Below are 27,918 nucleotides of genomic sequence, written 5' to 3'. Positions count from 1 at the left end.
CACCCGCGGACTCCTTTGGATTTCGTCTCTCTACTCTCTACGGCGATCTGCCCTAGGCAGTAAAGAGCAAAATTCTCCTGGAGCGGGCCATGTGTGCGCCGCCTCTGTCTTGGCAGCCCTCGCTCTTGAACCCTCAAAACGATTAGAAAAGGAACGCGAGAACGCTTCCCCGCCGACTCTGGCGCACGAAATCAAAAATACTCGCGTTGACGGAACGAAATGGTATCTGCATCTCCGGTGCAATTCAGCTGCTCTTCATGGGCACTTTTCCCCTCTGTGGTGGCAACGACACTCGGGAAACCTCCACATATTCACCTAACGAGGTTCCGTGTACGGTCTTCTCCGCTGCGAATATCGGACACAGCCTTCGGGCTGCGGTGGGAGACTCGGTGAGCTCTCTTGCCTAGGTATCTAGTGAGTTTAATCGTCCTGCTACGCGCCTGCAAACTTCGCCGTTTGTTGCAACAGAAACAACCGGAACAGTGTCACCTCGTGCTGGCACACACTCACGGCAACGGAGCATCTTTTCCTCATGTTAAAATGCTCCTTTTCCCGTTCTTCGATGGACTGCTTTTCGGCCCAGGTTGCCTTAGCAGATATCTGCACAAAAGGGAAGGAAGGGCCCTCTTTCTCTAGTCCGCTTCACAACGGCGTGGCCGGCTGTATAGACAGCTCCTAGAAGTCCGACTCAGACTCGTCTACATTTTTTCCCTCTGTTTCTTGTCGGCGCCTCCTGTTCCCCACTTCCACATCGGGTTTCTTCTCCATAGGAGACAGAGAACTTCACTCGGTTCTCTTCTCTCTCTCTCCCCTTGTGCCTTTTCCCTCCCGTCTTCTGTCATGTTTATTGCTTTGTACCCCCAGCGTCACTGTGGCGTTTTGGACGCGGCCTGCGTGCGCGTCTTGTTCATTCACGCGTCCCCCTCTATAGACACTTCCTGATGCCGCTGCTGGATTGTCCCCCCTGTGGAGGGGGGGGGGGGGTGGGGGGAAAGCATTTCACGCATTCGATTCGTGCCTTCTTTTCTTTTTCTGCTGCTTCACCTTCTCTTTCTCTTCGCTGCCCTCTCCAGGACCGGTGGTCTCGGCAGACTTCTCGTCCACGGCCACAGAGGTTGCATCGTCTTCGTAGAGTGTCTCTCTTTCCTGTCTTTTCCTCTTCTTTTTACTCTTCTTTTTCTCTCTCTCACGCGGTGTATCCCCCTCCTCAAAGACCGGGCATGTTTCTAACGCCGGTGGCTCGGATTTCACTTCTTCTGCAGCGAGTTCTTGCGTCGTCATCGCTTCCTCGTCTGCCTCCGCAGCTCTTCGGTCTTTTTTCTTCTTTTTCTTCTCCTTCCCACTCTCGCCCTTACCCCGCAGAGGCGCTCCAATGAAGTCCACTTGCTGGTTTTGCTCTTCTCTGCTTTCCTTCTCATCGTGTGTCGTCTTGCCTCGCTCCTCCTGGATGCCTTTTGAGGCAGCTGTGTTCCCTCCGTCACAAATCTCGGCGCCTTTTCTCTCCTGCTGTTTTCGCTCTTCTTTATTCTTCCCTTCTTTCGCTTCCTTCTTAGTTGACGGTTTCCCTTCCCTGTTCTCTTCACTCCTGTCATCGAACTGTCCAGCGGCAATCTCTTCCGGTTGCATGCGTTGTTTTTTTGGCTTCGCTTTTTTCGCTCCGCCTTCCTCTTCCTGTTCATCTTCGTGTGCTTCTCTCTTCTTTTTCTTCTTCTTTTTCTTCTTCCCCTCACCAGCGACAGTACTGCCTGGCTCTGTCTCTCCTGCGTCGTCTTGTTCACCGTCGGCGTTGAGGTCCTCCGCCTCCAGTGAAGGTTCCATTTCCACACCGCACGGAGCATTTCCTTCTTCCTTCTTCTCCTTTGGCTTCTTCTTTCTTTCCACTTTCTGATCTCCGACTCCTGTCGCTGACTCCGCGGCTTCTTCTGGCCCTTTCGAAGTGGTTCTTTCAACGGCCACGGGAAGCTCTTCTGTCTTCATGATCGAGACGGGGTCTTCACTCTCTGGAGTCCCTGCCGTCTCGACCTTTTCTTTCTTCTTTCTCTTCTTCTTCTTCTCCGTCATAGTCTCTGGTGTCGGCGGGTCAGAGGGCGTTCCAGGAAGAGTCTCGGCTTTCACCAGGGGTGTATCTACAGTCGGTTCTTCTGGTGCTGTCTCCGTGTCCGCTCCAGGAACGATCTGCTCTTCGTGGCATTTCGGCTTCTTTTTCTTCTTCTTCTTCTCTGTTCCGTGCCCAACCACCGCAACAGGGCTACCACGACCTGCTGGAGCCTCGCCTTGCTCCAGCATTTCTGCGGGAGGACATGCTTCTGTCTCCGCTTTCCTGTCTTCGGACTTTTTTCTCCCGCTCCTCAACTCCTCCTTCTCCTGCCGCCGTTTGGTCTCTGGCGATACACCCCTTCCATTTCCACCCTCCGCCCCCCGAGCGTTTTCCTCCACATTCTTCGGTGACAAAGCGTCTCCACTCCCCTTCCTTCTCCGTTCCTTCTTCGTCTCTTCCTGGCCGACGACTGCCTGCTCTTCTGCTTTTCTCTGTCCCGCGAGGTCTCCCTTTTTCCCGCGTCTCCGTTCTTCTGCTTCTCCCTCTTCTTCCACCGTTTCTCCCTCTCTCCTCTCTCTCGTTTTCAGCTTCTTCCGCTCTCCTTGTTCCGCCGCACCTGGCTTCGAGAGATCCGAGGAGCACGTCGCAAGAACTTGGCCATCTGGATCGCGTTGCGCGCTCTTCGTCTCTTTCTTCCCCGCGTCCCCCGCCCTTTCATCCGAGGTTTTCAGCTGCTCGCCTGAGAGAAAAGATTCCCTCTCTTCGGCCTTCTTCGCCTTGTCCATGCCGCGCTCAGCGACGCACGGCTCTTCAGACTGGCGCCTCAAGTCCGCAGTCGCCTCGGCCTCGCTGTCGCCATCCGTCTTGGCTTCTTGTTTGCGTCTCTCCTTCTTCTTTCTCCGCTCCTCGCGTTTCTGCTTCTCGTGGAGAAGCATCTTCAACAGCGCCTCCTGCGTGCGCTGAACTTCCGCCTGCTGCGCCTTCAGCTGCTCTTCCCGTTCGCGCAGAGTGTGCAGCACGCGATCAAGCTGCGACACCCTCCGGTCTTCGGACCCCAGAGAGAGAGGCGACTCGCCGTCAACTGCCTTTTCTTTGCGTCCGCCCTCTTCTCTCGGTCCTGTCGCAGAAGCCGCCGCGCAAAGGGTCGGGAGGCGCGAAGAGGCGAAGAGGGAAGACGGAGAAAGAGCAGACGGGGACAACGACAGGGACGAAGAGGAAGACGAAGAGGAAACCGGAGAAGACGGACAAGGCGAAGAAGACGAACCCATGTCTGTTTCGCTCGGACACGGAAGGATAGTGATGGAGGGACGTGACTCGCCGAGTTTCTCTTCAACTGCACTCGCCGGTGACGAAGGAATCTTCTTCTTTCTCTGGGCTCTTGGTGCCTTGCCCTCCTTCTCTCCCGCTTGCCGCCTTGCTCCTTCTGGCGCCTCGCCTTCCTCTCGCTCTGCGTCTTGGGTGCGCTGCTTCGAGCCTGTCTCTGCGATTTCCTTCTCGCCCCTTTTCTTCTTTCTCCGTTTGCCGTTCTTTCCGCGTTTCTCTCCTAGCGCCGCTTCGGGCTTCTCCGCTTTGGCCGCCGGATGGGTCTCCTCTTCTCGAACACCCGTTTTGGTCTCCGCCTCTTCTTCCCCGTTTCCTCCTTCCTGCTCCCGGCACTCCTCGTCGCCTGCGTCTCCGCCGCGGTCGGCCTCTCCCTCGCTTCCCTCGCCTGGGGCTCCTGGACCACGCCCCAAGCTTCTGGGCGGCTGCGGCTCCAAGGCCCGCGCCTTCAGAGGAGACGCCCGCGGCTCAACCGGCGCTCTGTTGTCCGATTTCGTCCGTGCAGCGGCGCTCAGAACCTCGGGAAGCGGGCGAGAGGGGAACCCCGAGAATGCATCGACGGTGTGCCGTCGCTTCAAGCGCGGTCTCGGGACCTCTGAATCTTGCCGCGTGGTTTCGCGGGCTTCTTTCTCTTCTTCCCGTTTGACGGCCTCGTCGAGGGAGTCAGCACTTCTTCGCCTCCCTTGTCCTCTCGCTGCCTTCTCTCTGTCGCTGCCGCCGCTCTGCTCTCCGCTCGCGTCGTCTGTCCCCGCCTCGCCCTCGTTCTCCTGGATGACTCCCAGAGACGAAGACGCGGAGGGCGAACCGCGGAAAAAGGGGTTGGAGCCTGTGGCGCGCGCTTCGGCCCGTCCCTTCGCTCGTCGCTGCCTTGTCTCTTCTCGGCCTCCCACCACAGCCCTGTTCGCGTCGCTTTCGAGCTCGTCGCCCGTCCAACCCGGACTGGAGAACGCGAGAGACGGCGGCAGAAAGGAAGCCGACGGCGTGAGCACAAAGTTCATCGGCGCAGGCTCTGTGGGCTCCCCGGCAATCGCGAGCGTCGGAGGCGACGCGAGCGGATCCCGCTGTCTCTCTTTCAGTTTCTCCCGGGGGAATCCCGTCAGAGGCGGCTGGCTCGGGCCCAAAAACGGAGACACGGTCGCAGACACCACAGGCGAAGCAGGTGCAGGCCGGTACGCTTGAGAAGACAAGAAAATGTCCAGCATCGACGCCCTGCTGAGGCACGACTGGTGACGGAGCAAACAGAGGTTCGACTGGGAAAGAGCTTCGTCCTGAAAACAAACGCTCGCGAAGACACTCTTCCGTGCCGTGTACAGATCTCCGGGCTTCCACACTTTCGAATCACAGAAAGAAACAGCCTTTCCCGCTCCCGTCTCTCTCGTGTGCCGAGCTACACCCCCAGAGTCGCTTACTTCTTTTGCATGCAAGTCCTTCCAATTTCTTTTCACCTGTTTCCCCACGCGGCAGAGCAACTGAGCGCGAACTGACTCCAACCTTAAAAAGAAAACGCTCGCGCACACGCCTCAATCCCCCGTTCGCGTTCTCCCCCTGGGCTGGCCCCCTCCCATTCACCGCAAAAGCGTACTTGACTGCCGCCTAGAACAAAAGTTCGTGTCTCCGGGTATCCTTCGCGATTCGTGTCCGTTTTGTCTTCTTCTCTTTGGGTTGTCTTACCCCTACGGCGTCCACCTCGAGTTCCAGTTGGTCAGCGATGCTGGCGGCGACACTCGGCGCCAGGAAGGAGAAGTCGCGCTTGGCTTCTCGGCTTCTGGAGCGCCGCAGGGACGGTCCGACGTTTTTTGAGCTTTGCAGGGACAGGTTCGCCGAAGCGTCGAAAGACGGCTGCGATTGAAGGCCGCTGCGAGGCTGTCTCCGCGTCGCGGTCTCTCGGTCGCCAGCTTCGTCCATGGTTTCGTCCTCTCGCTGGGAAGAAAGAGCCGGCAAGGCTCGGCCACCCCGACTCTCACTCTCGTCGTCTCCGTCTTCTTGGAAGTCTTTCTCTTCCAGTTCTTGTTCTTCGTCTGAAAAGAGAGCAGAGAGACTGTCCCAGTTGCCGACTCCCCATCCCTCTTCGTCGCTCTCGTTCCCGATGCATCTTTCGTCGTCTGCTTCTTCCTCTTCTCCTTCTTCGATTTCCCGTTCTCCCTCGCCGCCTTCATATATCTCCTCTTCTGCAGTCGCGTCGCGCTCTGGCGACCCAGAAGAGACACCGTCGCCTCCGTCTCTCCCTCGGCCTTCTCCCTTCCCGCTCTCCGTTTCTTCCTCGCCGCCTTGTCCTTTCCTTGCTCGCGCATCTACCGATGCCGGTCTCCTTTCTTCTCTGTGCTTCGCCGCTGCGCTCGCCGAGCTCCCGCCTGTGCGCTGCCGCACCTTCGCCTGAGGGCACACGCGCGCCGCGCAGATTGAGCCGAAAACCAAAAGTGAGAAAGAGGCAAAAAAACCCCGACAAAACGCAGAAGAAGGCCGACGAGAAACGGACAAGACGCGGCGCCAGCAGCGACCAAAGTAAAGGGAAAGACGATAGACCAAGAGCAGCCAATCAATACAGACCAGGCAAAAAGCATACAAACGTACAGTCGGCTGTCGTTCTCTGTTCTAAACACTGAATCGGCACGCGATCTCGGCGCTCACATACAGAACAACAGAACGCGGACCCGGAAACCTTCTCTCTCGTTTCTCCCGTCCCTTGCCTCTGCTTTGCTTTCTCGTTTTTCGTCCGGTGTAGAGGAGACAGATGTCTCGTGCACGCCGCTCACTTCCAGTTCTCTGCTAGCGCTGGCGAAGCCGAGAGAATCCTGAACGAGTTGCTGTAGGGCGCCCATTTCCGAGGTGGCCAGCTGCAGAAAACGGGGGAAAGTTGCCAAGAGACCGAGGCTGACTTTGAACATTCGCACCGAAGAGAGAGTCGCAGAAAAAAAACAAGAAGAGACACGCCTGTCAACGAAACGAGAGAAACAGACAGAAACAAGACGGGAGGAGAGAGAAAGAGACGCCGGGCGCGAGGAGCAAGAAACTGAGGAACGCAGCTCGAGAGAAGCAAAGGCAGAAGAACGCAACAGAATCCACAAAAGGATCCCGGAGGAGAAAGGCGAGAGCCGAGAGGTAGAAGATACAGGCACAGCAAGAACAAGGCAGAACTGTGTCATTGAAACCCTGGAGCCAGACGAACCTCGCGACTCAAATTGTGTTGGGGCTGTTGCGTCACAATCGGTGGCGTGTGGAGCGTCGATTTTTCCACGACCAGTGATGGAGATGTTGACTTCCCCTCGTCTTGTTCTTCTCTGTTTTCCTTTTCCCCGCCGTCCCCGTCTTCCTCGCCAGATTCCGTGCCCGCTGCGCCGCCGCGCGCCTTGTCTTCTTCCCCAGCGAGGCCGGAAGCGCCTTCTGTCTCTCCTCGCTTTTCCGTCTCTTTTTCCGCGTCTGAGTCCGTGCTGTCTTCCACAGTCAACCTCATGACTCCTGCGCTGTCGAGCTCTTCTTTTTCTTCCTCTGGAAGGCGCAAACTCGCCTCGTCGGGCCTCTGTCCTTCATCACCCCCCCTCCGCTCTGCGCGCTTCTGCGCGGCCGCAGCCTCCCCGGACGGTCGCCTCCTCTCGCCTGCTTCGTCTCTTTCCTCCTCAATCGACAGCTTCACGGGGCCGACGCGCCTCTGCTCTCTCTCTTCGCTTATGTCCCCTGCGTCTTCTGCGTCTCGGCTGTCCAAGCCGTCTGCGCGTTTTTTCTTCTCCTCCTCGCGTTGCATCACAAAGGCCACGACGGCACTCCAGTCCCGATATTTGTTCGCGATAAATCGCCCCGAGTGGCGAAGCAAGTAGCGATCGAACGGGAAGAACGCATCCAGAGGGTCAAAGAGCCACAAGACATCGCTGAGAATATCGTTTGACGCCACTGCATCCACGCGCGAAATGCTCTTCCCATCTCTCTCTTCTCTCTCTTCTTCTCTGTTCTGCTCTCTCTCTTCTTCCCTTTCCTGCTCTCTCTCGTCTCTCTCTTCTTCCTCGTCGCCGGTTGCCCCCGACACACGGCCAGAGAGGTAGGCGGAGGACGACGGGGGCGGCGGGTCTCGGAGCTGTACTTCTTTCAGCGCGTTTTCGAAGTCGCTGCTCGAGTCCAGAGTCCCCACGCGTCTGCATGCAGCCACGAACTCGCGCGCAATGCCGCGCTTGATGTGCATCAGCGGGCGAAGCGGAGAAGTCAGCAGCGCAGCCACCGACGTGTTCCGCTCCTTCAGAAAGGCCAGGGAAGGCGCCGTCTTGGCGAGCGCGTCCAAGTGGTAACACAAAATGTAGCAGCAACTCTGACAGACCGTGTAAAATAACGCCAGCGGCGACTCAGGGTTATCTGGGAAACAAAAGAGGCACACGCATGCATTCCAACACGTGAATCAACAGTAGTACATAGACCTTTCTGTACACTGCATATCTCTCCACTCATCCCTCTCAGTCGATTCAGATGATTATAGTCCTGTAGTAGTGACACAGCTATATCTGCCGATCCGTCGGTTTCCGTCTACACGCCCAATTACATATTCAGAACATGCCTCTGCACCCACATATCCCTTAACCTACACATCTGCCTTTAGAAGTATATATATATATATACATATATATGTATATATACATATATATGTATATATATACATACATATATATGTATATATATACATACATATATATACGTATATACGTGTGCGTATGTATGAAACGAGTTATATAAGTGGATATGTTTGAAGGCGCACGATACAGAGGGATTTGTTGCCTTACAGACTGTCTGGTGTTGGGCTCTGAGGAGGCCAAGGAGTCTTTGTTGTTGCCTGGCTGCGTTTGGCGTGCCGGTCATGAGGAAGCCGCGGTGAAGCAGCTGGAGAAAGTGGTGGAGGGCAAGACGGACGAAGCGGGGGGGAACGAGGAGAGCGCGACAAAGAAAGGAGGAAATGTACACCGCCGAAATGCGTCTCTGAGAAGACGGCCACGCAGAACAGCAGGCACAGACTCCCAGGTGGAAGAGAGTCACAGCAAATGCGCAGGCGACACAACTTAGGGCCGTCTGTGGAAGAACAAAGGAAAGGAGAAAGAGAAATCGGCAAAGGCAGGCGTCTTCCCATGCACGCACATCGGAGTATCGACCTGTGCTGCGTACGGCTCAAAACCATCGACACCTGCGTGGACAACAAGTTCGCGTATTTATCTTGCTCAGCTGGGAGAGTCCCCTCTGGACGAGACCGAGAGAAAGGAGACAAAAAAGAAGGCAGGAAAAGTGGAGAGGAAGAGAAAGAGCAGGCAAAGCAGAGGATCCGCCAGGACACCTTTCTCGCTTTTTCCCTTTGCGCCCCGTAGGAACGTTGTTTTCTGTGGCGTGTTTGTCTCTGTTCGGGGTTTTTGCGCGCGACTGCTGGTTTTTACCAGCAGCATGTGTTGCTGTCTGTCGAAGAGCATGCGGAAGAGAAGCGACATGAGGCGCCCGGCCCATTCGACTCGCAGATTTGCGAGGTAGAAGACGAGGAACTGCACGTATTTGCATTTGTGGACGGGGAGCACGACTTCGATGAAAACATCCATCAACTCGTAGACGAGGACGTCGGCTTCGGTCAGAGGCTTCTTGTCCCTCCGGGACTCGCGACTGCGTTCGCGGAGCCCTGGCGGAGCCCGACTGTCCTGGGGCCACGCCGGCGCCGGAGACATGGCCGGAGACAGGAGACTCCGGGGGTCTCTCGGGGCGAGCGGCGCGTGTCGCCCTGCCGGGAAGGCCGAAAGCGCCACGCGAGGAGACATCGTCGCCAGGGGAGACATCACAGTCTGAGGGGTGAAGGGAGAGAGACTGCCGTCTTTGCGGTCCTCGCTAAAGCTCCGCCTCTCGGGCGCGCCCCGTCGGTCCTTCTCGGTCGGTCCCTTTTGCCTCTTTTCCTCTTTCGGCTCGTCATCGACACAGGGCGAGTAATCCGCGACGGACGAGCGGGAAGAGGGCGACGCCACACTCTCGTGGTCGTCGTCCTCTCGATACGCCCCCGGAGGCGCCGGCTTCCCAGACAGCTGAGGAATGAAGCACTGGAGAAACGAGAAGGAGACGCGCATGAGGCCGTCCAGCTTCGCCGCCATAATGTCGATGTCTTCCTCGCTCCGAACCTTCTCGTACATCAAACAAAACCACTGGGGCTCGCCCAGAATGCTCTGAACGACACTCGGGGCAACCGCCCCCTTCTCCAGTTGACGCGCAAGAAGAGCCAGCTGCTCGCGCTGAAAACAACAGAGAGCGACGCAAACCCAGAGAAAATCTCACACGGAAACCCACACGCCAAAAAGATACCCGTAAGAGATATAGACACATATTTACACTCATACACATACAGAAACATAGACATTCATATATATATATATATATATATATATATTTGGAGATGTACATCTATGCACAGTGATGCTTGCATGAAGGTGTACGGTGGCATTCAGTAATAAACTCGGAGGGAAGAAGAGGGCGGCGATGCTCCCTTCTTCCCACTCCGGCTCGGAAATCGGGTCCGTGCCAAACTTCTCTCCATGCAAGAGCCCACCCGTGAAGACACCCTTAACTGTACACGGGAGTCTCTTCAAATGCATCTGCATGCACAGTCGACGGTGGCTCGGACCATGAGAAAAGCCGTCTCTTTTTCCGATAAGAATACGCATGCAGACGCAAGATCACGCCAATGCGTGTGAGCATATATACGCAAATCTATAAATATGTGCGTCTCCTTCTGTCTCGCGCGAGAGGCAAGAAGACGCGGTTTGCAGATTGCGCGTGCGTCCTCACCTTCCAAACCTGCATTTGTTCGAGGTCGATGGAGTTGGGGTCTGCCAGTTTGATTTCCACGTCGATGCTTGTCATTTTGCTCACCAACAGCTTCCACAGCAACGCTCGAATCTGTCGAAACGCCAGACACGCGCAGTCGGGGAAGAAAGAGTTAAAAAAAAGCGGGAAAAGACATCCTGAACTGCAGCAGCACCAAGGCATGCAAAAAATCTGCGGCTGAAAGAAGAGAAGTCCGTGCCCATGAGCATTTACCTGCATCTCTATCTCTATTCCTATCTACCTCTATCAGCATCAACGCAGACCTATACGTACGCCTACCTCTGTATCTCTGTGTGTAGGCATTATCTAGATCTCTCTACATCGATAAATCTATCTATGCCAATATCTACACACTCGGAAATATGTGTGTAGATTGACACCCGCATTTGGACTTTGGTGCTTGTGAGTTTCGTGGACACACGGCAGGGGGGACAGGCCGGACCGGATTCGCTCAGGGGTATGTTTGCTTCTTGGCGACAGTCACGAGAAAAGCGAGACGGATGCATGCACGGCATTCCAAACGACAGGCAGCAACCCCTGCGCGCGCGTGCGCGGGAAATGTTCAGTTCAAAAACAGGGAGAACGCGCTCGCTGTGTCACTCCCACGTAGCCCCTCCAAGAGTTCTCAACTTGTCACTGGAACGCGTCTGGCGTCCTGGTTTCGACAGGAATCGAAAACCCGTGGAGGGCCGAGCAGCCGAGCTTATCTGCGGAGACGCGCCCGAGGACCGCACCTGCGGAACATGCTGGGAAATCCACAACAGGTTTTTCGCGTAGGCGACGAGAGCGTCGACGGAGAAACGCAGAGGCGGAAAATTGCGGCGAAGCGCCTCGTGCAGATGCGCCACAGACCCCGGGAACGCCTCGGCGAGCTGAAAACACCAAAATCCTCATCGGCGTCGGCGCTTCAACCTTTCGATACATCTAGACGGTACGTCCACCATGCACACCCGGATAAATAGGTGCACTTATGTACATATATATACATATATATACATATATATACATATATATACATATATATACATATGTATGTATTTATATATATGTGGATGTATAGGTTTTTGTGTCGAACTACACGGTTGCACGGATGTAGGAGCGACGGCAAGACAACACACACAGAACGATTGTGTCTGAGAATCTCAGGAAACGAACTCAAGCAGGAATGTGGAAATGCCTTCAAAGAACAGAAATTGAAACAGAAACGCAACAGATTACATATCCATATAAATATATATGTATATATATATGCATATATCTATCTTTGAACCTCTCATGTCTAGTTCTGTCTCCTGGTGTCTACATATCCATATATATATATATATAGGACACGTTTAATTACATTCTTTATGCCCCAGTTGCCGGAGAGGGATGCAGATATCCTAACGCGCACGGTCCAGCCCAAATATCCATTTTGATGTACACGTTTCGGTGCAATTGAAAATCCTGTTCTCTATATGGATACGCCTTCACGTCGCTCTGTCTTCACCTGTTTCAGAATGTGGCATATGAGGCGGTCAGCCTGCGAATCATCTTCCAGCATATTATCCACGCATCGCACGTAGCTGAAATCCTCGCATTCCTCTTGGACCTCCGTGTGGTCCTCTGTTTTGCTCGGGTCATCTTCCCCCGCCATCCCTCCTTCGCTCTCGCCCGTCTTCTGATCTTCGGCAGGCGAGTCGCCCAGCCGCTCTCCCGCCTTCTTGTCCGAGCTCGATGGACCCTCTGGGGTGACAGCCCCCGGGACAGAGGAAACGGAAGAGGAAGGGTGAATCGTTCGCCTGATGAAGAAGCATCGCGTTGCGCGGAATTTCGGATTTGGGTGTGTAGAGACGAAGAGCCCGGAGAGGTCTGAAAAAACACGGAGGAGGGAGAAGCAGAGCAGGGAAACATACAGAGAGCCAGCAGAGAAAACCAAGCGACCGGAACTCGGGAAGGCAACAGAAACGAGGCGTGGCAGGCGACCGAGCTGCGCGGTTTCCACCAGGAACCGGCACAGAAAGCCGAAGACTCAGAGCAGCAAAGAGAGGCCAAAGCAAGCAGCGAAAGCGTCTCGGAAGAAACGGACAAGAGAAGGAAGAACGAAACGGATATCCCAGCGCCCTCCCTCAGCAGGGTCGTGTGGACATTCCCGAGAATCGGACGAAGAAAATGTCTTTTCTCGAACCACGATCTCCGTCTCTCGTCGGTGGTGTCTCTGACCCGAGTACCCCCCCGAGTCTCTTTTCACAAAGGGAAGACGGCAGAGTCGAGCCCGCATAAACAGAAAAGGCCGTTCTTCATCTCCCCTGTCCCTCACAATCTCGAACATACATCTTCGTCCTTTTTCCGCCTCTTTTTTTTCTCTCCTGCCTCGCCTTTCTCTCGGACGAACGGCAGAAACATGCCCCCGCATTTCTCCTCTAGACGCGTTTCACCCCTCTCTCGGGTGTCGCGTTTCTCCTCCGTCTCTCTCCCCTCGCTCTTCACGGCCATTCCTTTTTCGTTCCTGACTTCTCGCTTTTTCGACTCTCCGTCTTTTCTCGCTTCTCCGCAAAGCGCCTACTCTGCATCTTGCGCTTCGCCTTCGGGTGGAACTCGAGGACGCCCTTCACTAGCTCGAAGTCGTCTCCGCGCAATTCTTCCTCGTCGTCTGCAAACCCCAACCAGCCGAGCGTTCCGGGAGTTTCTCGCATGCACCACGAGAAATACACGCACCTCTTGCAATGCACAGCTACGCAGACACGGGACGCAAACGGAAGCCAAGTCGCGCCTCCCCTTCCAAAAAGAGACACAGCGGGCGAGAGGAGACACCCCGGGCGAGAGGAGACACTCGGAATGCAGTCCGGCGAAGGAACGCAGCAGGCGCTAGCAGGAGACAGTCCACGCAGGCCGCAAAGATCGAAGGCCAGAGGCGCTGCGCGGGCGAACGGTCAGTGAAACCGCAGAGAGCGACACAACCTGACCCAGTGAACTCGGGAGAATGGCAAAGAGAAAGCAGAGAGGATACGCCTGGGAAAGGAGGAAGCTAAGAATGCGCAGAAAACGTGGAGATGAGCATTGGCGCCATGCGGATGAAGAAGCATTCGCAGGTGAGAAAGCGGCGGCGTCCCGAAGGAACAGATTGGCAAAAGGGTCTGGAAAAAACGACTGAAATCAAGCAATAGAAGGTCACGCGGATCCACCGTTCTTCTGTCTTCTTGAGTGTTCTTCTCGCTCTTCTCGAGTGTTCTTCTAGCTCTTCTCTCTGTTCTGTTCTCTCTCTCTGGTTTTTCTTGTGCTCTCACCACACGCTTGCAGGATTTGCCGGAGACGAGACTTGAGAGCAACTTTGTCGGCGAAGAAAAACTTCTCGCCGATTCGTATTCCCCCTGTCGTGCCTCCCGCGGGCTCGCCCTCCTCTCCCGTTGCTTTGTGGCGGTGAGGTCTGCAGAAAAAACATCCCATAAAAAGATACAAGCGCATGCAATATGGACGCAAACACCTTCACACGTGTACATCATGCTAACCCTATAAAGACACATACACACGTATGCACACATGCATGCGTAGATCTATCTCTACATAGATGTGCCCCGCACGCATGCGCCTGCATATATATATATATATATATATATCTACGTGAGTACCCGTGACGACAGAGACACAAGCTGGATAGCCGAATCAGGTACGTATTGGACACGCGTGCCTCTCCACATGTGCATATATATATATGTGTATATCTGCATTTACATATACTGGTACGTATGTGTAGCTTGGCGCTGCGTGTGAGTGGAGTTACTTTTCTCGGAGTTGTCCGACGAGGATGTCGACGGAGGTGTGGACTCCGTTTCCGCCGCGGAGGCCGAGGATGTCAAGGAGCGTGGTTTCGAATTCTTCGAGTTGGTCTTTTCCCCTTCGTTGGTCTTCGTCTCGCTTGCCGGTGCGCGCCTCGCTCTTCTCCTCGTGTTTCCCCACCGGGCGGAAGAAGGAGACTTCGCCTTCTTCGTCTTCGCCGAGGCGCAGATCTCGCTGGATCTGCTGGTCCTGTTGAATCCGCCTGGACTCTTTCCCTGCAGCGAGGAAGTCAAAGTGGAGCAGAAAGCTCTCGAGGAGCGGCGTGAAGCGTTCGTCGTCCAGGCCTGGCCGCTCTGCCAGCCAGGCGCCGAGTCTCAGCACCGAGGCGTTGCCGCCAAAGGGCGAAGGCGGCGGCGGGAAGAAGAAGGACTGCGCGGGTTTCTCCGGACGGCCCTGTGCGAAGTTCTGCGGCGCCTCAAAGAGCCCTCGGGCGCTCGCTGTCCTCTCGGCCTGGCCGCCGAGGCGACCGCCCGGCCTCTCGCTCTCCTTCAGCAGAGGCGGGAGGGGACTGCATGGCGACAGGAGGTCGGGCGGCGGCGAGAGGACTTCTGAGCATCCACTGGGCGGCGAGAAGGGAACGGAGCCGCGCCGCGCGGTCCTCTTCTCCGCGACCATGGGCGGGGAGAGGAGAAAGGACGCAGGGCGTTCTCCCGTCTTGGCGAGAGACGGGACAGGCTCACACGCCGGAGACAGCACGAGGTCGGGAGGCGGCGAGAGGATGTCCGACGCGGCGTTCGGAGGCGAGAACGGCGGCGGGGCGGCGCCTCGGGGTCTGTCGACCGCCGACGCAGGTGGAGAGAAAGCCGGGAACGAAGGATGCACCGAGACTGCACGGGCGCGGGAGAGACCCATCGCGGGGCCGAGCGAAGAGGAGAACGAAGTGGGGAGAGAAAGGAGAGAAGTCGACAAGGGCGCATCTGCAGTAGCTGGACGCAAAAGCGGCGTCCCGTTTGGGTCGCCAGGCGGAGACAGAGGGGGCGAAGACGCCGAGTGAGCAGAAGAAGAAAAGAGCCGCGAGTCGTTGACGGCGGCCCGAGCCCCACAGGCAGAGGCTGAACAAGGAAGAGACTGTCGCGGGGCAGGCAACTGGGTGTCTGGTGACCGACTGCGAGACGCCAGCGAAGGCGAAGACGCACGCGAAACTGTGAATCGCGCCCCTGGCGAGCTGGGCGGGTCTGGGAAAGACAGAGCTGTCTCCCCTGCTTTCGAGGAGCCGTGTTCCGTCGCTCGCCGCCCTCGCGACTCGGAAAAAGATGGCGCGCCTGCGCCGTCTGCGTGCTTCTCCATGCTCGAAGGCCCGTCGCTCTCTTGAAGGGAGGAGACAGTCCCCGGCGACCTCGCACTCGCCAGAGACCCCCGCTTCGCGCTTCCTGCGCAGTTCAAGTTGCAGGCATCTTTCTCGCCTTCGTCACTCCCTTGCTTCTTCTCGCCGCACGAACCGCGGCCTGCAGAAGCCACAAAGGAAGCACTCGGCAGCGTCGGAGAAGAAGACAGAGAAGACAGAGAAGAAGAAACGGGGGGAGGAAGAGATGAAGGAAGGGAAGGAGAGAAGCGGGGAAGCGAAGCAGAGATATTGGGGGAAGCCGGGAGAGAAGGAGGAAGCGACCGACCCTGTGCGCTGTCTGTAGATCCAGTGAGAGGTGAGGGAGGGAAGAGGAAAAAGGACGAATCTAAAACCGTTTCGTTGTCGCTACTCCGGCGAGAGCGCTGCCCCGCCCGATCGTGCAGGACATTCGCCAGCGACTGCCTCGGGTTCCCCGCCATCTTGGGGAAGAAGAGAAAAGGAGAAACAGGAGAAAAAGGAGGTGACGACAACAGGAACGACGGGGCGGAAGAGGGAAACAAGGAGACAATGAAGATGAACAGGAGGAAGGAAACGGCCAACTAGGAGGGAGAGAAGTCTTCAAAAAGGCCCATCTAGGGTTCTAGCGATGGGATGCATCTCTATCCTAGATTCCGTAGTTTAGGTCCTCGTGCTCGTTATCTGTCAGAGTGTTCCATTTGCGCCGGCACGACAGAGGAGTCAAGAGCCTGGAGAAACGAAGAAAAACGGAAAGGGAGAAAACAGAGATATAAGAGAGGCTCGAAGGCGCCTGAGCGTGGAATGTTGAGGAGAAACGAGGAGATAAAAGGGAGAAAGGAAAGGCAGAAGAAGAACGTGAAACAAATCGCGAATCAGAGCGAGACACAGCAGAACGAGGCGGGAGAGAGGAGAAAAAAAACGGGCCGTGGACGACAGGGGAGCGAGAGAGGCCGCAGGGAGGAGAGACGAAACAAGGGAGAAGGTCAGATTGCGAGAGAGGGAAGGAAGGACACTAGAAATCAGGAAATAAGAGCGAACAACCGAAATCAGAAACGAAACTGCAGGCGTCCCAGGAGATGTCTCGATGGGGGCCAAGTCGGCAGAGCATGCACGCGTGAACTGGAAATCCAGCGTGGCACACCACGAAGAAGAAGAACCAGAAAGGAAATAATTTCGTCAACCTCCTTTCCTCTGTGTTTCTCCGAAAGCGACATTGACTCGTGTAGAAAGTAAGAGGAAATACCAGACGCGACAAAACGCGAGACAGGTTCGGCCTACACACCGGCATCGCCATGGCGCCTCTCTGCATCTGTGGAACTCTCCATCCTTCTCGCGTCTTTTCGTCGGCCGCCTCGTTCGCTCTCTCTGGCTGAGGTGGGAGCTATCCGCGTCTTCTGTCGACCTGTCTCCTTCCCCCCATACGTCCCTTCCCTGCCGGAAATGAGTAATTCTTTCTTTTTTGGGCTATGTGTCCTTACTCGACACACTTTGAACGTTCTCCGTCCTTTTCTCCCTGTCTCCCTGAGGTTCTCGCGGTGACTCTCGTCGTCTCGCCGCAGCGAGGACAAAAGAGGAGAGGGAGAGGAAAGGGAGAGGAAAGGGGAAGGAGAGGCAAAGGGGAAGTGAAAAAAGAGAAGAGAGACACTTTTTGGCAGTGTGCTTCGGTTTCTCAATGGCATCTGCGCCGTGTGACTGCTCATCTTGTCTCTCTCCTTGCTGCGTTCTCGTTGCTCGACGGCATACACACGCGCGCGAGACCCGCAGCACGCTCCTGAGAGGAAAGAGGCAGAACAATGAAGAAAGGCAGACTTTAGAGGTTTTTTAAAGAGGAGAAAAATCGAAGAAGGCAAAAATGCTAGTTCTCCATGTACGTTCCTCTTTTTGCCTGTTTTCTGCCGCCACAACAGAACCACTTTGCGGAGTCGGGTGTTCTTCGCCGCTGCATTTTCTCCTGAAAATCTCCGAAAACCGGCCTTGCTAGCGCGTTTGTTTCCCCACAGACAGGCAGAGAAGAGGGACTGTGCGGCGTCTCCATCCAAAGACGCCTGAGAAAAAACAGTGAGATCAAAAGAGGAGAGGAGACAGAAGTGAAACAGAGAACAATGAACTGCGTAGAGAGAACGAGACAGAACGAGAGAGACGAAGAGAGACACCTAGCGAGAGAAAAAGAGAGGCGAGAATCGGAGTGAAATGCCGGAGAAAGCCGACGAGCCAGTGGAACGGTAGTCACCGGGCCAAGGTGAACTACCAAAAGCAGAGAGAAGGATGACGTCGACGACAAAAGTAGGGAGAAAGGAAGAAAGAGGTTTAGACAGGCAAAAGACAGAAATCGACGGAGACAAACAAGCAGAGCCACGGCGAGACTCTCGCAGATTGGTGCTGGCTTACACACATAGAGGGGATGGTAGAGAGATAGAAAACAAAGAAAATATAGAGACACATCGACTGGTAGGGCAGATTAGAGAGGGACAATCGGAGAGAGAAGAAAGGACAGGAAGAACAACCTGTGTGGCGTTGTGGTGCAGCAAAGAAGCGCACTTTACCTCCCAACTTTTTAGCATACACGCGAGATGGAAAGACCTCATCGGGTTTCTCTCGCCATGTGCCTGGTTATTTTTTCTCCTACTTTCCCTTCACTGCTCCATTCCTCTTGGAGAGGCCTCACGTGACGCAGCGCATGGATAAAGACAAATATCGAAGCACAGAGTGAAGGAGATTGCCCCTGTCTCCCTTTGTGTAGTTGTGTAGCGGTCCAAAATAAGGCTGCGTGTAGTTCTTTTTTCCAGGCATTGGCAGTAACCGCTTAAAATATCGTTCTTGCCGCCTCCTGCGACGTTCCGACCGGAACTAAAACCACCCTGTGTGCGTGAGTTGTTCGAGTTTTTGTAGGAGTCGGTCTTCGCCGTTGATGCTAGCGACTCTCTCCGTTAGTTTTCCTCTCGGCTTCTGGTCCTTTTTCTCTTCTCGCCTTTCTTCTCTCCTTCATGCTCTCCAGCCCCGGTCTTGGGTACGAGTTCTTAACAAATGCGACAGGCTCTCGGGAAGAGAAAACTGCTCCGCTTTTTCTTCTCAAGTGTCCACAGAAAGATGGCAACTCGCAGGCTGACTGTGTCTGCCTTGGATTTTGAAGAGAAGGGAAGCAAAGATTCAGATAATTAAGCAAGGGATGTTGCGAGTAGGTGATGCCTAGACAGAAACATCCTTTTACAAGCAAACAAGTTGGCCAATAGCAAATGTCTCATTACCGCTGCATCTATATTTATATGTATGCATATCAACGCATATATATATCTATATATACGCACACATGTGCATATCCAGATGCATGTAAATATATACACGTATGTATTTATGAATGTACGTGTGGATGTGTGGCGGGTTGCCACGACAAGAGCATTGCCGAAGAAGTATTTGACAATACATCTCTCCTGCTACCCACAGTAGTCATGTGGCCAAAGTGGCAAAGTAGTAGCTAACCTTTTTTGCTCCCACATGTACGAATACGCACAGAAATTAGGGTTTAGGTTTTTCTGTCTGGAGGGCAGAGTGACGACACTGCAAGAGGTTTATCGATTTATGCTGGTTTTTTTTTCTCCTACAAAACGTGCATCACATGGCCCAGACTGCCATCCCTTTTTTCGCAGATTCCAGCATACTCATGCCTTTGCCTACAAGCACACATATCCATATATATATATATATATATGGATATGAAAAGACGCTGGACACGATGCGATCTGGACTTGACTCGTGGTTGGTTCTCGCCTCTCGATGAATTTGTTGAATGGCCGTAGATATCTTCTGCAATTTAAGTGACTGCGGCCAACACAGCTTGCTCCAGCAAGCAAATCCCGCATAAAAAATTCTCAAGACATCGGAATATGCGTGTTTAGTTACATATATCTGTATGTAAGTGGGCTGGTTTCCATGTAAATGATATCTTCAGAGGATATGAGGACGGTTCGAACGGTGAGAGAAGTTGTGTTTCGCGCGAACTTTGGTTTTTTCTTGAAACTGTATGGTCCTTCGGACCTGCGGACCGGCTCTCTGGGGGAATCCCGAGAGAGCGAGGAAACTGTGTTTGCAGCCATAACAAAAAGAGAAGAACAGGAAGAAGCCCTACCGATGAGCCCCACGCAGAGGAGACAGTTTCACACACACTCGGAGACAGGAACCACCTACAGCGCTTTCCATCTAGACAGGGCCGACAACGCGAAACGAAGAAGCGGGAACAGAAAGTTACATGGGCGGGACGGCCGGGGGCGTCTGACACGAGACGGCCGGAGCGGGTCGGGGAAGAGCAGGAATGAGGAAGTTGTCGTAAGGGTTCTCAGGATTGAACACGAAGCCGGCCAGGGAGGAAATCATCCAGCTGTGCGTCGCCTCTGCTCTTCGCCTGACAAGAGAAACATCCACGTCTAGGCACACCTAAAACACGTGCGTCCGGCTCAGCGCCGAGGAAGTCAGCTACGTCTTTTTTCGGACACCGCGACAAAACAACGATGCGAAAACACGGCAAAGAGAAACCCACGCACGGTAGCGAGACAACAAACGCTCTGGGTTCTCTTCTCAAGGCTGGAAGGAAAAGTTGGAGATCGAAGCACAGAAACACACGACGACTAAACGACGGTGTCAAGGCAGGTTAATGTAGGACATCTAAGGATGAAAACCCATAGAACTCGGAAACGCTCAGGAGCCGCCGATAGGAACCCAGTCCCAGTCTTAAGTCGCGAACGAGCAGTTGCGATGGAACCGCAAGGAAGTGGTAATTCTCTTTTTTTCACGTGTCTCTCCTCGCGCTCGAGAGAGGAATGAACTGTTTCGCTTCCCCTCTGTGGCGCCCGTGGACCTTCCCGCCCCTTCCAGGTTGTCTGCGTGTCTCCTCTCACCGTATGAAGGCCGTTTCGGCCGCGCGTCTCGCAGCTTTCGCGTCTTCGTCTGCTTCCTCAAATCCGTCTTCGCCGTCGCCTCCCCTCAGGGTTTGCTCGGTCCCGCGGCTCGGCTCGTCCGCCCAGCCAAACGCTCTTTCGTGGAAAGCGAAAGGGACCCCTGCCTCGCCGAGCGCCGGTCGCCGCAGGTCCGCCCCGAGCCATCCCGCTCTTCCGCTCTCGGTCTGTTTCAGCTGGTCTGCGATCAAGGCCCCAGAAAGCAGGTCTATGAGGGGACTGTCGTTCGGTCTCCCTTCTCTCTGGCTGGTCGCCGGGTCCGCGCCGGACGCCGGACGCTGTCTCCCTGCCGCCTCCTCTCTCTGGGTGCTTCGCTCCGCGGCGGCAGACCGGGAAGTGAAGAACCAATCTCGCTCTTCGCGGTCTTCTGGGCCTGCGTCGTCCGAGACTCGATGTGCCGGGTGTCTCTCCCGCTCTCTGTCTCCGCTGGGAAGACCCTCGGCTTCTTCCGGAAAGAGCTGGGGGCGGGCGCCTGGCTGCTGGCTGTCGCCAGGCTGCCCAGGTGTCTCCTTGTTCTTCTCCCTCTCTCGAAGCCGCTTCAGCGTTCCCTCTTTGTGCAGCAGCTGCATGGCGCGCGCGTTGCCGCGCAGCGCAGAGAGCTTGATTTTGTCTTCGCGGCTGAGCTGCAGAGGCTGGCCCCACGAGGCGCCTGCTGCGAGAGAAGAGAGCGCGCCGGAATCGTCGATTCTTCTCTCGCTCGTCTTCGCCTCGCCGTCGTGCTCTTCGTCGCCGCGACGCTCGAGAGACACGCCCTGAGCCTTCAGGCACCGCACGGCGTCCTGGAGACGCTGGAACCGAATCAGCAGCCGCTTGTCTCGCCGATCACTGGGGAACGCGAGGCCGTCTCCAGGTCCACACAAACTCCCGAAACGCGAGAAAAACTCGACGATTTCCGGACGAGAAAGATGACTCGGCGTTCGCTGCGAGATCACCGTCGCCGGGGACAGCAGCAGCAGTCGCCGGTCCGCAGCCGACAGCGAAAACGGCGCGCTGGACGAGAAGGAAGAGGCGCGAGAGACAGACGGTCTCTCTTCCGAAGACGAGGCGAGCATCGTGACGGTGGGAAGAACAGAAAAAAGACGGGAAGAAAAGCAGGAAAGAAGCGAGAGAAGACACCCTGACGACAGTGGCTCTAGGGAGACGAAGAAGAGCGAACAGGGTTGGTAAAAGACAGAACAGCTTTCAGACGCCTCTGCTTCTTCGCTGTCTCTCTCGCGTTTGTGGCGTCTTCACTTTCGTCTCCCTGGAAATCGGCTTGCTAGTTTCTACTTCCGAGAACAGATTAAAACGAGGGAGTCAACCAAGGATATACGCTGAAGGCGTGTCTCTTTCGCTTTCTTCTTTTTCCCGCATCGCAGTCTCTCCTCTCGTTCCCTTCTCCCGCTTCTGCCTTCTCTCTCGCCGGCCCTCTCTATACGGCCGGCTCCGTCGCGTGTTCGAAATCGTCCTGGAAGTCCAGATTTTCGGTTCTGCGGCTCCTGGTGCCTGGAAGACGGCCGCTCCCGCGAACAGAGTACTTCAGCCGGTGTAGATACACCCCGCCCGGCAGAGACAGCCAGTTGGCGTGCAGCGTTCTCCCCGCGGTCAAAGTCCCCTCAGTCTGTTGCAGCGCCTCCAGAGTGTCAATTGAGCTATACTGCGCAGAGCCGACCACAAAACACAGAAAAACACATCTCGCCATCTGCTAGATGTCTCGCAGAGCGAGATTTTCCTCGTATGCATGCAACTTCTTCTCTGTGTAAACGGCAGAAGACCCCGTGTCGAGTCGCTCCTGGTTCAGGAGCCGTTTTCCACTCTCTGGGCGGATCGCAGCTGCTTCACTGTCATTCTCACTCGAGCGCTCCGTTCGTGTACCTTCCCTCTACGAGGCAAAGCAAAAAAAGGGAAACAACGTTGCCGTTTGCTGTCACAGCGATTCCCGTCACGCTTGTCCGAGTTTTCCACAGGCGCCGGTGTGACGCCAAAAGGGCTGAGCACCGATCTTTTTTTGCTCACATGAGCTCCGGTCTCACCGTGTACTGTTTCTTGGGCTTCCGCTTCATCCAGACGCTTCTTCGCGTGCGCGTCCGAGAGTGAGAAACGCGCTTTTTGGGCACAGCCCAGGTCTGCGTTTGGCTCTCGTCGTCTCGAGTGTCGAGAAGAAAGAGTGGAAACCCACAAGCCGAAGCGAAGGAAGAGAAGGAAGAGGCGCCTCGGAGACTCGCAGCGGCCCCAAGAGGCTTGTACGCGGGGCTTGGTCCCCAACCAGAGGAAGAGAGAGAAGAGCAAGAGAGAGAAGAAGAAACGAGGGAAGAAGAAACGAGAGAAGAAGAAAAGAGAGGAGAAAAAAAGAGAGAGGAAGCGAAAGAAGATGATCTAGAGGACGCCAGCGCCCCTGAGGGAAATGGACGCCGAGGAGAGGAGGCAGGAGACGTCAAAAGGCACCGTGCGGGCTTAGTGGAAAGCTTGTCTTTCCCCTCAGACACCGGCGAGGCAGGGAGCGGGGTGGGGAGAGAGGGAGAGAGGAAAGCTGGAGCTGGCGAAGAAGCGACGAGACAGTTTGCAAGTGAAGACGGTGGCCCTCCTCGAGCCCAAAGAAGAGAAGACCGGGAGGGATTTATGGACAGCATGCGCACGCCACTACTTCCCAGAGAACCAAGGGCGTCGCAGATGATGGACACCCCCTCGGCGTTTATGGACGTGAGAAGAACGATGAAGAGGAGGAGGCAGAGAGACGTCGAGAGACGCGACCAGGCAGACCTCGACACTGTCGCGGGTCTGGTCCTTCTGCAGTAAACCCGGAAGGCGAAGCCACCTTTCGCACAAGTGGTTTGGGTGGACGTACAGCCGATTTCTGGCCTGGAATGGACAGGAGGAGCGAAGCAAGCGAGGGACGAGAGGGGAGAGAGACAGGAACCCGACGAGGGCGACATGGAGACGGCGGGGCAGAACGAGCTTTGCTTTGGAGATTTTTGGTCCAGGTTTCTAAAAGGCGCAAAGGAGGCAACATTTCTGTCTCTTTTCTGATCGCATCCGAGCGCGACGACGATCTTTCAAGTCCAAGGAATGCGGCCAGCGAGGACGAGGGTGCCACCGGGCGTTCCACTTGTTTTCCGTGTCTCCCGGACCGAACGCCTTGTCTTCTTCACCTCTCGGTCCTACATTTCTCTCTTCCACTTCCTTTGTTTTCTGTCTGTTTTCGTCGATCCTTCGCCCTCCATTTCTTTTTCTCTCTCTCCGCTTCTTCCCCCCGGTCCTCGCGCTGCGATTGTATCTCCGGACAAAGTCGACGGCGAAAACGAGGGAGACAGAGCGAACGCATGCAAAGAGGGCGGGGAAATCCCCAAAAAGGAGAGAGAGAACGTGAAGATAACGGAAGGCGTACGAACGATACGGCGACGACGAAGAGCGGGAAGAATTGCATCTACGGCACACGCCAGACACCAGGGAAGCTGAAATTTTCCAGCACGCGGAGCCGGGAGTAAAAAGGGGAAAAACCGCGACTTGGTCAAAGTGCCGGAAACAAGTCACCCAGAAAATGCAGAAACGATATAAAAAAGCAAAGGTGGTGTGCTAGTCAAAAACGGAAATCCCTTCTCACATCTTATCCCCCGTTCTCTGGACATGGCCCAGTGTGAGTTGAAAAAACTGAGTAGCGAGGCGGGCGCGTGTCGCCAGGACTCTCCCTTTTGTGTAACGGAGCGAAGGGGAGCCTGGTAGCGCCCTGTTTTCGTTGCTGTAATCTCTAGATCTGATGCAGTCTCTCTCTTTTCTGCTCTTTTCATGACGGCAACGCTCCGGGTCCATTCGAGTGCCCGGTGGGCCCTCAACAGCCCAAGACACAACACAGGGACGGATCGTCGCCTCGGCCTACACTCGCTCTCTCACCTCTCGTCCCCGTGTGTTTCGTTGCTTCGCCGTCGCGTCTGGATTCGAGGTTCTCGGAGGAAGAATTCCCTTTCTATCTCTTCTATGGTGTGTGTGCGCATTCCGTGCTTCCAGGCGTGGAAAAGGAACCAAGAGCTACCTCGCCCAACCCCCAGACTCCAGACCGACACGGCACGGTCGGTGTGCACCGCGTGGTAGCTCTCTGGGATTTGTGTCTCCTTTTTTCCAGACAGAAAGAAAGATTCTCGGGCCTCTGTTTGCAGGTTTTGGTCTGATCTTCCTCGAAAGACAGAGTGGAGGAGGCACGCAGTGCCGCCCCCCGTTCAGAAGCTGCCGGCAATGTATACCGATGTCTACCGTTCTGTGTTTGCTGGCTGATTTGGACCCCCTTCCGCGGGTTTCTGCAAATGGGGCGGGTCAGCAATGGGCGGAAATCTGCCGAGACGCTCGGGTTGTCCGGGGTGTCGAGATTCTCCCTCAGGGCGCCGTTCGCTCGGCAATCGATTTCATCAAACCAGATTCGGGCAGAGAACGGCGCTCCGGAAGCGACGAGCAGGCGCGGGTGGAAATCGGACTCGCCAGGTTGGCGTCCGGTCAGTCGTCTAACTAGCCCCCTGCAAGAGAACATCGGGGAGCAAATCCCATCCGGATCGTCGTCGAGCTCTAACATCCCGCCGGGGTCTCGACCCCCTCTCGCTTCGCGCGCAACCCGCCGCGCCGTGGCTAGTTTCGCCCTCCACGCTAGCTCTCCTGCGTCCCGAGAGGATCCCGGGGTGTTTTCCGAGTCCCCAACACCATTCTTTCGCTTTTCATTTCCTTTACTCCTTTCCTCCTGAATCTCTTTCGATTGTCCAACCGATTTGTTTCCCTGCGCCTCTCCGCGGATTTCTGCCCAGCATTTTCCCTCCTCAATCTGTAAGTTCCAGACAGGCTCTGACTGGAAAAACGTTGTGGCGGGTCCGGGACGCAAGTCCCCACCGCTCCCCGTCACACGTTCGCATCCGGTCGCACCAATGGAGAAAGCGTGACGGCTGCTGGTGTGCTTCGGAAGCAAGGGCCTGCTCTTTTCCACTGGATTGCCGTTGATTCCACGACTTGCATTAGACATCTTCCTCTTTGATACCCCGCGTCGCTCGATGCGGATGCATCCTCCCCCTCGACCCTGTTTCTGCGGCGGTCGGACACACCATGAGGAGGCGCTCCGGGGAGGCCCCAAGCCGCTTGTGCACGTAGTACCTTAGAAGAGAATGCTGCACAGATCTCACTCTGTCCAGCTGATCTTTTCCGCCGCAGTTATGCTGTTTTTTTGTACCACGCTGCGGCGACTCGCGTACCTGATACACCATTCGTCGGCACCCGTAGACGACGCGTCCACCACCGACTCGCTCCCCCGGGTGCGCAATCTGCACGAGGCGATATTTCCTCCCCATTTTTGTCCCTCTTTTTAAAACTGCGCTTTAACTATCCCATTCCATCCGCCAAGTCATTGCGTGTGATGTCCTTTCTCCGCAGTTTCCCCAAGATGAAGTTCTCCCTCGTCACCCTCGGCGCCCTCGCCCTCTCCGCCCAGCAGGCCTCCGCCCTGCGAGGCAAGAGCACCCAAGCCGCCTTTGCGAGACAAGGAGACAACATCCCCACTTGCGAGAAAGACCCGCTCTCCTTCAACTTTACGGAGCCTGGTCAGTCTTTCGTCTTCCAGTGCAAAGAGGTCACCCATAAGAGTTTGAAGCCAGCGTACGACCCTAAAGCCCCGCAAATGTATGCTGAGCACGAGTCGCTTGCCACTCTTTCCGACATTCTCCCCGGGGCAACTTTCGTCAATGTGACCGCTCTGAACCCTGCTAAGTCCAGAGCTAGTGGAGATACAAAGGTCGGCGTTTTCAACTTCACAATTCCCGTCTTGCCGCCTGAAGAGCACGACCTCCATGTCATCTGCTCCAGTGCCGCACCTGCGGGTACACCTGGTGCGGCTGCCCGCCTGGAGGAGGAAGAACAGAAGTGCACGGTGAACTTCCACGTGATGTCCTCGGCTGTCCGTCCCGTGATGGCCGCCGGCGCTGTCACCGCCGCTCTGGCGTCTCTTCTCCAGTTTGCCTAAACTGTTCATGTGACCCTTTTGTTACCGTGTCCGCTCGATTTTAAGCGGCTTTTCTCAATGAAGCAACAACCCTTGTCTTTTGTTTGTGCATCAGTTCTCTGATGGGTGGCCAGCCGCCTCATCATGTCACTCTTCTGCATACACTGTTTTTTGAAGGGGCAAAACCTCACTTTTTCCTCCTTTAAACCTGTGCCATCGGCGTTCTTCCGCGAATGCCTCCGATTCTCCGGCTTCCCTGTTCCACAAGGCTCGCCACCAAGAATCTGATCAGTACCACCACAACTTCCACGGGAACTTCTGCCCAGAGAGCATTTTTTTTATAATCCGCCGCGCGACTTTCCCGTGGGCTGGCCACACGTCACACAAGGTATTCAGATGCTGCATCCTGCCTTCGCTTCCGGTTCTCAGGCGACTACACAACTCGCACCCTTTCCTCTGCTTAATCTATTGCTTAGGTTAAATTGCTTGGATTTCACTTTCTTCTTCTCGTGATGGTGATCGCTAGCTTTGACTGTCACAAAACACCTGCCAAAGAGCGGCGGCGTTTCCACAAGGAACAATCGTGCATTAGCGCAGATCGTGTCACGAGAAGCGTCTGGATCACGAGGCAACAGCCTGATGCTTCGGCGTGTAGATCATAGCCCTTTTTCTCTGGATTTGGCATTTTCCTCGTGTTCTTTTACCTCTTATTTACCGCTTGCCGGTATATGGGACCGAGTGTTAGCCATGAATGATAGGGAACCAGAAGAATTGTATCCACGACACATCTCTTGGTAGTAGCTGCGCATATCTATATAGGATCCAATTTTCTGTGCCTGTCTCCACCGAACTTTTCTCGTCATCCGATCCTTGACTGCGGGTATAAAAACTCTCGGGGATCATCCTCAGGTCGAGCGGTTTTCTACCAAAAGGATGCTGACTGGCGTAACTTGGTGTAAATATTACTGCTGGTCATGCTGCGGAGTATGAAAATCGACAATTACGCTCCCAAAAGGCACTTCACTCGGAAACAGCAAAATGTCGAAATCTACGCCTTTTTGAGCGTAGCAACCCCAAGTGTGGAACGGGCCCGTCTTTATCGCTTCTGCAAGATTCCTCGCTGTCCATGCAGTTGATGCTGTTAGCCGGTCTAGTACACATAGATCACAAAAAGTGCGGACTCCTTTGTGCTTGCAATCTGATGTCGGTACAGAGGTGGCCTCTTGCACTTCGATGTGCTTTATCTGTACCCCGTTCAGGATCTCGTCCGACTGGCCGGAGCATCCTAGGGCAGAGGAGGTACCTGACAGCCGGTCTGTTGGTGGAATTTTTCTCCATTCCCTTTTATTTTTGTTATACAGTCACTGACGCTTTTCTTGTCGCGTTCTCCATTCGGGAATCAGTTCCCTGTGGGAAGCTCGCAACTTGCTTTCTGCGGGAAGAACCTTCAGATACGTATAATAAGGTGGTTTCTGTACTTAGTGTGAAATACAAGCCTTTGCTTTCGGCTAAGCTATGCGACCAACCGACACCGAAGACGATTTCTTCACCGATCGCACACGCTTGAAAATGCTCATCTGCACGTTCTTCGGTGTTGCGGTTCTTCTCGAGAAAAAAGCATCTCTGCCCACACAGGCCTGTTTCGCACGACCACGGCTACTTCGTGAGCAATTGTGACAGTGTCTGGTTTTCTAGCAAGCTTTTGCGAGTCGCTTGGAGGAGCTGAAGA

At 55.2% G+C, this 27,918-nt stretch overlaps 3 protein-coding genes across 3 annotated transcripts; 1 reads left to right on the top strand and 2 right to left on the bottom strand.

The window, feature by feature from the left end:
- Positions 1-999: 999 nt before the first annotated feature.
- On the bottom strand, positions 1,000-15,760 carry NCLIV_015740 (conserved hypothetical protein; the record flags this gene model as incomplete). Its single annotated transcript, XM_003881766.1, has 12 exons — positions 1,000-4,626; positions 5,030-5,731; positions 6,112-6,192; positions 6,525-7,696; positions 8,119-8,311; positions 8,758-9,588; positions 10,142-10,252; positions 10,915-11,052; positions 11,670-12,031; positions 12,726-12,812; positions 13,447-13,586; positions 13,941-15,760. 12 exons carry the CDS (start codon positions 15,758-15,760, stop codon positions 1,000-1,002), a joined length of 9,264 nt encoding a protein of 3,087 aa, XP_003881815.1.
- Positions 15,761-19,538: 3,778 nt separating this feature from the next.
- On the bottom strand, positions 19,539-21,297 carry NCLIV_015730 (conserved hypothetical protein; the record flags this gene model as incomplete). Its single annotated transcript, XM_003881765.1, has 2 exons — positions 19,539-19,695; positions 20,189-21,297. The coding sequence occupies 2 exons, from the start codon at positions 21,295-21,297 to the stop codon at positions 19,539-19,541; spliced, it is 1,266 nt and encodes a 421-aa protein (XP_003881814.1).
- Positions 21,298-25,634: 4,337 nt separating this feature from the next.
- Positions 25,635-26,210, top strand: NCLIV_015720 (hypothetical protein; the record flags this gene model as incomplete). Its single annotated transcript, XM_003881764.1, has 1 exon — positions 25,635-26,210. The coding sequence occupies one exon, from the start codon at positions 25,635-25,637 to the stop codon at positions 26,208-26,210; it is 576 nt and encodes a 191-aa protein (XP_003881813.1).
- Between the last annotated feature and the right edge of the window lie 1,708 nt (positions 26,211-27,918).

This window comes from Neospora caninum, chromosome VI (genome assembly GCF_000208865.1).
Source record: "Neospora caninum Liverpool complete genome, chromosome VI".
NCBI lineage: Eukaryota > Apicomplexa > Conoidasida > Eucoccidiorida > Sarcocystidae > Neospora > Neospora caninum.
This window is presented reverse-complemented; position numbering and strand designations above follow the sequence as displayed.